General features: G+C 57.3%; 1 protein-coding gene across 2 annotated transcripts in view; it reads right to left on the bottom strand.

Moving 5' to 3' along the window:
- Positions 1-4,177: 4,177 nt before the first annotated feature.
- Positions 4,178-10,184, bottom strand: part of CD82 (CD82 molecule) — a 49,735-nt gene continuing 43,728 nt past the window's right edge. For both annotated transcript variants that reach the window (XM_082844364.1, XM_082844363.1), the window contains exons 6-9: positions 9,198-9,299; positions 5,700-5,903; positions 5,391-5,474; positions 4,178-5,094 (exon numbers count right to left, since the gene is read on the bottom strand). In XM_082844364.1, coding sequence (XP_082700490.1) covers positions 5,017-5,094; positions 5,391-5,474; positions 5,700-5,903; positions 9,198-9,299 — 468 coding nt within the window. In that variant the 3' untranslated portion in view covers positions 4,178-5,016. The remainder of the gene's footprint in view (positions 5,095-5,390; positions 5,475-5,699; positions 5,904-9,197; positions 9,300-10,184) is intronic.

Below are 10,184 nucleotides of genomic sequence, written 5' to 3'. Positions count from 1 at the left end.
GCAGCCTCTTGGACCAACCAGCAGTTCCTGGGCCGGAGGCTCCAACCTGCCCGTTCCGGTCCAAAGAGGCCCACCGCAAGGGGATGAGGAATTCCACCGAGGCCAAGGACAGTCATAGGAATAGGCGGCATGGGAAGTAGCCCATTATGTAACTTACATCATTTGATTCCCACTATAACCCTGGGAGTTAGGAATTATCGTCCCCATTTCACAGATGGGACTAAGAGAGGTGAAGTCACTGGGCCCATCAGCCCCCAAGACTGGGAGGTGTTTTGATTTTATTTGGTTTCGGCTGGAAAGGGGGTTGCCAGGGGAATGGCTGACTCCTATGGAGTGTGACTGGAGCGGAGGGGGCTGAGTGATGAGCCTTCCACCCCCTTTCCTGTTTGTTCCACTCGCTGTTCATTATTCTACTTCCTTCCACAGGATGCCAGAGGCCTTGGATGGGCCCCAGGGGTCCCAAGTAACCCTCAGCAGGGACCGTGCTGTCAGCAGCGGGCGGTTGTGTGCGTGTACACGTAGGTGCGTGCAGGTGAGTGTACAGGACTCCCTACGTTCACCAGAACACAAATGCCACGTAGGTGTCATCACAGCTGTGTTCTCAAGAGCCTAGGACAGGGCCTGGCACACACAGGTGGCCATTAAGTATTCCTGGCATGAATAAATGAATGAATGAATGAGCCTTAGCCCACAGGTTCCAAAGACCCCGGGGAGCAGTGGGATATCTTCCCTGAGGCAGTGTGGTAACTTCGGTCTCTGTCCCTCTGCAGGGGAAGGAGGTGGTGGCAGTCCTGGCCCACAACAAGTGCTGGTGGCTGGCCACTCCAGTGTCACCGTGACCCCCTTCACTGCTCCTTGGCCTGAGGGACTTGCTTACCTGGAAGACCCCAGGGCAGGGTCTGGAGGAGGCTCTGCCCTGAAACAGGCAGGATCAGGGTCGGCGGTGGGTTGCTCTGCCTGTCCTGGAATGTTCCAGGCTGGCAGACATTTGGCCTTTCCTGCCTACCACTGGCTGGCCACCCACAGCTTAGTGTGAGCAGAGAAGAGCTGGGAGTCTTCCCAGCCAGGAATGGATTGAGCTTAGGGGGTTTCAGGGCCCCTGTGTGTGTGTGTGTGTGTGTGTGTGTGTGTGTGTGTGCACGCACACAGGGGTGGCGTCCAGCAGTACTCACCCATACAGCCATGCCAGTTATTAAAACACTACTACAGTTCTCTACTGGTGGATGCCAATCCCCCCAGGCCAGCCCCTAGGTGGCCCTGCACCGCCCACCACTCCACACAGAAGGACCCTATTCCAGCTCAAGTCGGGCTTCCACTCCCATTGGTCAGTGTCCGTGCCACACAGCTCCCCTGAAGTCCAGCCTTCTGGACACTTCCTGGGCACTGCCATTGGCTCCCCCCAAAACCCAGAGAGCAGGCTGGCGCCCACGTAGGCCTCCTGCTTGGCCCCACGGGCTCAGCAGCCAGGCACCGTGGGACCCCTGGCCAGTCCTCAGAACGGCATGTGCCCTGGCCTGGACCTTGGTGGGAGAGACAGCGGCCCGGGGGTGGCCCCACCCCACAGAAGGCCTGGCAGCAGCTCAGCTGGCCCAGCCGCCAGGGAGGGACGTCAGAAGCTGGAAACCCATGGCCCCTGTGGACACACGACTGGCTCTCGGGGCCAGCTGGGAATTAGAGAAGCCAGTCCACAGCACCTCCCTGTGGAATTTCACGGGCCTGGGGCAGAAGCGGGGGGTGGGGGGGAGAAACTCGGTCCTCCCAGGAGGTAGGAGTGAGTGGCCAGCAGGCTCAGGGCGATGGTGACCAGGTTTCACAACACAACCCTGGGGTCATCCCAGGAAATCTGGGGCAGAGGGAGGCTGTGGAGGCAGGAGGATGTCCTTAGAGTCCGCTCCATGACGCTCCAGTCCTGCTGCCAGGCCAGCACGTGCCTCAGGAGGTGGGCATGCCAGAGGAAGCCGGTTGCGGCATTTAGCCCACCCCCTAATCCCTTATGACATCTTCCCTGTCTTCTCTAAAATATTTCCAGGCACAGTTTTGAACCCACTCCTACTCTCTGTGGCACAGGACCCGTGAGGAGAGGCCAGGTAGAACCTTCTATACTCCCCCATCCCTCCCCTTCACCCACTCGAGAGGGAGGTAGCCAAGGTCCCATTTAGGTCGGAGGTCAGCCGGTGGCTGGGACAGGAGTTACCTCAGGTCTCGCTTGCCCCCCACCTTCCTGAGACTCCCAGCCTCAGCCCCAGAGTCCCAGGCATTTCACGCTGTGTTCTCAGCTAACGTCTGCTGCTGCTCTTTGGGGAAGGGGCTCTGGGCTTCCTGGACCATCCTGGCGCTCCCATTCTTCCACCCAGGATGAGGAGGGTGGAGGACAGTTGTGCACGGGGAAGAAAGGGGCCCGAGGTTTCCTTGTGCTCAACTGATTACTAGCCCCAGCCTGGTGTCGTCCCCAACTCCTGGGTCCTGATGGATCCTGAGAAAGCGCCCGGGCAGAGACCCCTGTCTGCAACACCCAACACCCTCACACCTACCTTTCCAGGTGTCCCACTAGGGGCCCCATCCGCAGGCGTCACTGAAGGGCAGGGAAGCGCTGCCCTGTGGCCACCTAGACTCTCCCGCCACTGCCTACAGGGCCCCGGGCTCCTCAGCGCCCTCCTCCTGCAGCCCCTCACTGTGCATTTGCCATCAGCAGGTTGGGCAAATCAAATAAACGTGTGTTTATTTCACCCAAGTCTATACTTCCTCATAACTTTACTTTTCTCTAAGTTTTTATGTTTTATTAGATGCACTTCCTTTGTGGAATGAGGCAGATTATACACAAAATAAGCTGGGACAGCTTCACTCAGAGCCCTCAGCCCTCTGAGCTTGGGAAGAGCTCCAGGGAGAGTCCCTGACTGCGGCGAACAGCCCTTTGGAGTTGAAGGTTTTTTCAGCCCAGGGCTGTGCCCGGCACCTCCCACAGGCCCGAAAGCGGGTTTGCCCTGGATTTTAGCGGCAGAAAGCCTCTTGCAAGAAGTTAACTGGATTCAGATCAAGAATTAGACTGTCTCTGAGGTGCACCCCTCCCTCCTTCCTGTACAGACGAGGGCTCTTTCCCAGGTCCGCCCTCCAGCCCGTCTCTCTTTGCGGAGCATCTGTAGCTAACATCTTTTCAGAGCCTGAGAAACTAAAGCAACTTGATTCAGGAATTACCTTGGAGGGCTGCTAAAGATGCAGTTTCCCTCTCCCCAGCCCAGATCTGCTGAGCCCTGGACTCTGCACTGTAACCAACCCACCCGACTGAGAGACCCACAGGCCTGGAGCTGGTGAAGCACCTGGAGTGACCTGACAACTCTGGGTTCCACCAGCTCCAAGGCTGGGGCGACAGCGCCACCTGGTGGGTCCCGCTGAAACACCTCCACTACCCTTCTCGCCCCACTTCAGGGAGGCAAGTCCCCCACCGGCCCCTTCCTCTGCCTCCAGGGCCCCGTCCCGGAGAAGTTGGAGAGGAGGAGATGGCAGAACAAGTGCCACCCTAGACGGGCCATTCTCCCAGCCTTCCCTACCCACCACACCGCCCCCCTCCACCCCAGGGAACTTCCTCCTCATATGTCCTAAAGCCGCCATGATGGCAGAGCATCTGAACAGCTCCTCTGGGCTTTGTGATGCTGGCAGGGGGTGTGTGGGGCTCACCCCTGTGCAAGGTAAGAGCTTCCTTTAAAGTCTCATCTTGAGTCTTTAAAAACCTCCTGAACTCTGCACATCTTACTCCATCACATTTCTTTAATATGAAAATGTTTCCTTCCTTTGTGAAAAACAGATGCTCTAGAAAGAGGCGGAGTTCATTCTGTGGCTTCACTGATGCACCCCCGCGGCCAGCCCAGGGGCACCTGTACCCTGGTCTCGGAGGCCGGAACCTAGGGGTACCATCTACACCTGTTTGAACACACAAATCAAACTCCAGCCACGCCAGCAGCCATGCAAATGGACAAGAGGCAGGCATCACACTTCTCACGGTTCCAGCTTGAACAGGGGACCAGAGATGCCCCCAAAGGGCCCCCGGCCCTGGAGACAGCAGTCAGGCGCCCACAACGCTCTCCCGCAGCCCCAGCCACTCTGTTAACATTACCTCTCCCCTGTGGTCCTCCCCCAACCCAGGGAAGCAGCATCCCCACCATGGCCGGCTAGATTGTTACAAATCTTCTTTAATAATCAGTCATCTATGTTTTACAGAACTGTACACAGGGCCCCTCCTCACTCCCCTACAAGGCACAGCCTTACCCACCCATCCCCCAGGGGACAGAGGACAGGAAAAAGCATCCTCTAGCTTCTCTGGACAGCTCAGGGTCCTGGAGAATACAGGGCCAGCTCTGTGCCACACCCGGAGGGTTCACCCGTCTGATTCCCTAGGCGGCCCAGGGCCAGTCCAGACCCTCTGGCCCAGGCAGTCCCGCTCCAGCCCAGCTCACCTAGGCACCGCTCCCACAGCACGGCCCAGACTGATCTGAGCTGCCCGGGTGGGGCTGGCTCAGGCTGGGGAAGGGGTGCTCTCCTCATGTCAGGTAAAGCCCCCCCTCGCCCCCCGCCGCTACCTCAACGAAAATGTGAAAACCGAGGACAGAAGCATTGTAGTGGAAACAAAGTTGACCCACGCAGTGGGCAGTCACCCGACAGCCCAGGGCGCCTTATCCACCCCACCCCCAAGTTTTTAATACACTTTCTCTCGTGCAATATACACAGCCCCCAAGGCAGGTAGAAACCCAGCCCACCTGTGCAGGGAGCGTTTTCTCGGAGCTGCTAAGACAACCCTGGCAGACAGTGAGCGGAGGAGCCACAGAAGAGCTGGGGCTTAAGGCTGGCGGCAGAAAAGCAAAGGAGAGGGGTCCAGGCCCCAGGATGCCCCCCACTTCCAGCCAGCACAGGACGGACAAGGGGTCTTGGCAGTGAGGTGGGAGGCAGGCCTGGAGGGGGAGCCAGGGAGACCCCTAGGAGCCCTGAGGTTGGGGGACAGGCAGGGAGGTGGGGACAGCGGCCACTTCAGTACTTGGGGACCTTGCTGTAGTCTTCGGAATGGATGTGCCGGCACAAGGATATGGAGAGGAGCATCCCCAGAAGCTGTCGAGGGAGAAGGCGAGAGTCAGAGTCAGGCTGGGCTGCCCAGGTCCCCAGAGGCCCCAGGTCAACACACGGGACTTGACCTGGATGAAGCTGATCCTCAACTAGAGCCTCAGGACCAGCCCGTGATTCAGGCGGCAGAGGGGCCGGCGAGGGGCAGCGGTCAGGCCACGCTAGCCGCAGGGCCTCTAGAAGCTGAAGAGCCTCAACCCGCCCCTCCCCGCACTGGAGGCCTGCAGAGCAGGGACGACCTGGGAGGGCAGCATGGGGAGGGTTGGAGGGGATGGGACCCAGACCTCGATGACAGCGACGCCCACACACACGCCAAGGATGATGCCCAGGTTCTCCTGCAGCCAGGCCTGCACCTTCTCCATGCAGCCCTACAAGTGGAGAACACAGCCACGTCACCCCACGATGGGCCACTTCACCCCATCACTCAGAATCCCCAGGAGGGGCCACCCCCAGCCTGGAGGGCCAGCAGAGAGGGGTCTGGGTGTTCCTTGAACGGAGACATTGATGAATACATAGATGAGCGAGCCAGGGGGACTGAGGGTCTGAACCCCCTGTGCACCGAGCCCAGCCCTACCCGACAGCCGTCCACGCACCTCCTTGTACACAGGCCACTCGTCGGGGTTGTTGCTGCTCTGGGTCCCATTGCCAACGGGGGCCTCACAGAAGCCCGTCTGCGGCGAAATGCTGCTGTCCCCGCTCTTGTTCTTGCAGGAACAGGGGTAGGTGATGTTGATGCGGTTCATGAGCTCGGCGTTTTCTGTCCAGTTGTAGAAGCTGGCCCAGCCGCAGCACTTCACCTGGGCAGAGGAGGGGACAGGCTGTTCGAGTCCATCGCCCACTCAGCTGGGGTCTTCCTGGACAGGAGCTCAGATCTGCCCCTTCCAGCTCCCCCCCAAGCCCAGTCTCGGCCAATCCACCGGGATTAGAGTTTACGCTTCACTTTGGCATTTGTGAGCCACAAGGGATTTAAAGGGGCTCTCAGGATACACCATAAACGATGAAAACAGGAGGAAACAAAATCAGCAAAAATATACAGCAGAGCAGGAGGGACGGTCAAGTTGGAAGAAGATGGTCAAGGTATATGGGACGTGAGGCGGGCAGACGGCACACGGCTAAGGGTTTGGGGGCTGGAGTCAGGCTACCGGGTTCAAATCCCATTTCTGCCACCTACCAGCTACTCAACTCTGATCAAAGTGCTGACCTCAACTTCCCCATCTGCAAAATGGAGGGAACAAAGGTTCCTAACTCGGTCTGTTATAAGGACCAAATGAGACGAGGCAGGCAAGGCATCCAGCTCAGGTTGGAGAGCACGGTAATCGCCCGGGGAAGGCCAGTTCCACTTTTCGGCTCTGAGAACATGCTGGAGCTGAGGTTTGGCTCTGAGCTTCCTGGTTGCCAGAGTGAAAGGGGAAACACGGTACATCTGCCTTTTTAGAGGAGAAAATGCTCTAGCTCCTGAGGCAAAGAGTCTTTCTGGGGGCTCATGAAGGGGACCCCGAGAGGCTTCAGATCACATGTGGGCTTGAATTCCCGACAGGACTGGGACCTCAGGGACAAAGCCTGTGCCGGGAAATGCCCGGGAAGGCAGAGCAGAGTGGGGGGAGGGTCCTTTCCATTTCTGGCCCTACCCTGTGCACAGGCAAGCCGCTGCACTTCTCTGAGCCCCGATTTCCTCACCGGAGAATGGGGTGATGACAGCCACTCTGCTAGGGCCCCCGGGAGGCTGAAGGGCTAGCATGGGAGAGCTGTGTGACACCTTGCCCAGCGCGAGGTCGCTTCCCCACCTGCTTCCTTCCTATCTCGGGTGGGAAGTGCCTGACCAGCAGCGCGGTGGCCAGCAGAGGGCGTGCCAGGCTCGCTCAGGCGTTCTCCGGCTCCAGGCAGTTTCTAGTCTAGGATTTATTCTTTATGTTGCAGGTGCCTGGCTGCCTCCTCTCCAGCAAGAAAGGCTGGCACCTCAGACCTCTGAGGGGCACCCACAGGCCCTCCCACACCCAAGCAAAATGAGGCAGCTCGCCTTGGTCCTTCGACTGCAGCAGGCAAAGCCCCGCTCACCAGGAGCCCCTGCACTGCCGCCCCCGGTGTCTCAGTGGTTGTGCGTGATGATTAAACATCACCACCCACATGCCACATGATAAGTGCCTCGGGCTTTATAAACTCATCTCACGTAAGCATGGGTCAACAGTCCCATTTTATACATGAGGAAACAGGCTCAGAGAAGGCCTGGCCAGGAAGTAGCTGAGTTTTGTATTTCAGCCCTGGGAGCCTGACTCACCCTCTGTTTTCTTACCACCATCCCAAGCAGCATCTGACAGACATCAAATCACCTAGAGGCCCTGCAAACTGCAGGAATCCCCAAGCCAGTCCACCACCTCCCATGACGGGGTGCTCATCACCTCCCCAGGGACCCGCCTCTGTCCCCAGGCTCCTTGAAGGGTAACACTTGTTCACCCTGGGACACCCCGCTCCCTCTAATCTTAGCAGAGGGTCTCAGCCACTGCGGATCAAACCAAAGGGGGCATGAAAAAAGTCTCCCTGTGCTCCTGGAGCCCTCCAGATGACACAGGCCCCCTGTGTCACCAAAACTCTGTGAAGCACGCAGGCTAGAATGTGTCACCCTCCCTTCTTCCCAGGTCAGATGATGGACATGCCCATGTTGCCGGGACAGAGACCCATCTCTAGTCTCCACGCTCTCCTGGTGTCAGGCTTTCTCGTGCTGTCCTGTCCCTGCCCCTCACATCCCACAGGTCTCCCCAAAGGCAGCCGGCAGGCAGTGCCGGCAGGTCCTAAGTGCCTGCTGTGTGCAGGGCCCTCTTGTGACAGAGGGGGAGCTGCAGCATGGAGAGGGCGGCTCCTGGCCAAGGGCACACAACACCTGGGACCACCAAAGCGGGGCAGCTGGGATCCCATCACTGAGAGCGCTTTGCGTGTGTGCTGATTGGTCCATCATCGAGGCAGGCTGGGAACCCAGTCAGTCAGTCGTCAGTTGTTTCATCCATCAGTCGGTCATTCATTCATTTAGACAATCAGTCAGTCATTCTGTTAGTCATTCAGCCGGTTTGTCAGTCATTCTGTCAGTCAGTCTGCTTGTTAGTCAGTCAGCCAATCAGTCATTCTGTTAGTCAGTCAGTCAGCCAGCCAGTCTCTCTCTTTTGCTTTGAGGTGGAACACACACACACACACACACACACCAAAGTGTACAAATTCAGCTTGATGAACTTTACCACCCATATTGGCATAACCACCACCTGGACCAAGATTTGAATAGAACATGCCTTTCACCCCTGAAGGTTCCCGCGGCTCCTCCCCAAAGGCAGCCTCCACTCAGACCTGCGTCAGCATCTCAGCTCTGGCACCCAGTTTCTTTTTTTTTTTTTTGATCAAATATTTTTATTTTAGGAATTTAAGGCTAATCAGTAGTAAGAAATCTGACAACATACTTTATTATATCAGCAAATCATAGAATCATTTTCATAGATATGGAAGTTTTCAATAAACGTTAACTTTCATTCCCAATTAAACTAGAAGTAAAATGGAAACAAGGGGATTCCTTGGGGCTGTGCATTTCAGCTGACAACCATTATTTAAAAACTTAAGCTTTCTAACCTTTATGATAAAATACAAGGATTCTGAACCTGCTAACCAGCTGATTGCAAACAGCTGGCCCGGTAACCACATAACTTTCCAGAGAACTAGTTAGCCAGACAAGTTCTCCGTTTTTAGCTATAACCACCAAACTCTCTTATGTTACAAAATGCTCAAGACATTCTGCAGACTGTCACGGCACCCGGTTTCTTAACCTCCAGGGGGAGCTGTCAGCACGCCCCAGTCCGGCTTCAGAGGAGAGGGTGGAGGGCTACCCCTGCTTCTGGCCACTTGGGGACAGCCCTGGACAGGCTCCAGCGCCCGGGGCCCCTGGCCAAGGAAATGCTGGGGGTGGCAGGAAGCGGGGCTGCTCGGGAGCCCTGCCCCCAACAGATACACAGACACTCAAACCGCTAACATCGTCTGTCTGTCAGGCACACCAGGCCCACAGACGACCAGCCACAGACACACAGACACACAGAGGCCAGTCTCCCACGTCCCCTCACCTGGGCCTGCACGTAGTCCCAGGCCTCCTGAAGGCTGTCCTCGTGACCATCCGTGTAGTTCTGAATGAGCTTGGTCACGATGCCGCCCATCTCCTGCTTCAGCTGCAGAGGGGAGAGTGAGGACCGAGGTCAGATTCCCTGAAACCCGCACCCCACCTCTGGTCATATGTGCTTAAGCTGCCTCTCCCCCACTCCCCCCAAACACTGGGGACACGCTCACAGCTCAAAAGGGTTTCGTCACCCATTCCAACCAATTTTCACTTTCCTGGTACTTCCTGGGTACCTTCTCCCCCGGTCACCACGCTAAGCCCAGTGTGGTCAGGGTCAAAAACTCCCACCTGGGCTTCCCTGGCAGCGCAGTGGCTGAGAGTCCGCCTGCCGATGCAGGGGACACGGGTTCGTGCCCCGGTCCGGGAAGATCCCACATGCCGCGGAGCGGCTGGGCCTGTGAGCCATGACCGCTGGGCCTGCGTGTCTGGAGCCTGTGCTCCGCAACGGGAGAGGCCACAACAGTGAGAGGCCCGCGTACCACACAAAAAAAACAAAAAAACAAAAAAAAACCCTCCCACCTGACCATCTCCTCAGTACTCAGCAGCACATGACCCTTTAGATGGGAATCTGTCCACGTCACTGCTGAAAACCAGCCAGGGCCCTCTCACCACGCTCTGGAGACACACCACTGTCTTCTCAACAGCCCACAAGGCCCTACGCCATTTGGCCCTGCTCTTTCCAGACTTCGTGTCCTCTGATTGTCCTCCCTCTATTTCAGATACACAGGTCTTGCTGTCTTTGTGCGAGGCATACTCCTGCCTCAGGGCCTTTGCACTTGCTGTCCCCTCCGCCTAGGACCCTGTTTCCCCAAATATGAATGCAGCTGACTCTTCCACTTTCTTTACAGCTCTACTCAAATGGCACCTCCTCAGAAAGGCCTTCCTGGACCACCCAGAAAATGTCAGCCCTTCTCTGTCTCCTCCAAGACCCTCCTTA

Source organism: Leucopleurus acutus (assembly GCF_964270905.1).
Source record: "Leucopleurus acutus genome assembly, chromosome: 8".
Classification (NCBI taxonomy): Eukaryota; Metazoa; Chordata; class Mammalia; order Artiodactyla; family Delphinidae; genus Leucopleurus; species Leucopleurus acutus.
This window is presented reverse-complemented; position numbering and strand designations above follow the sequence as displayed.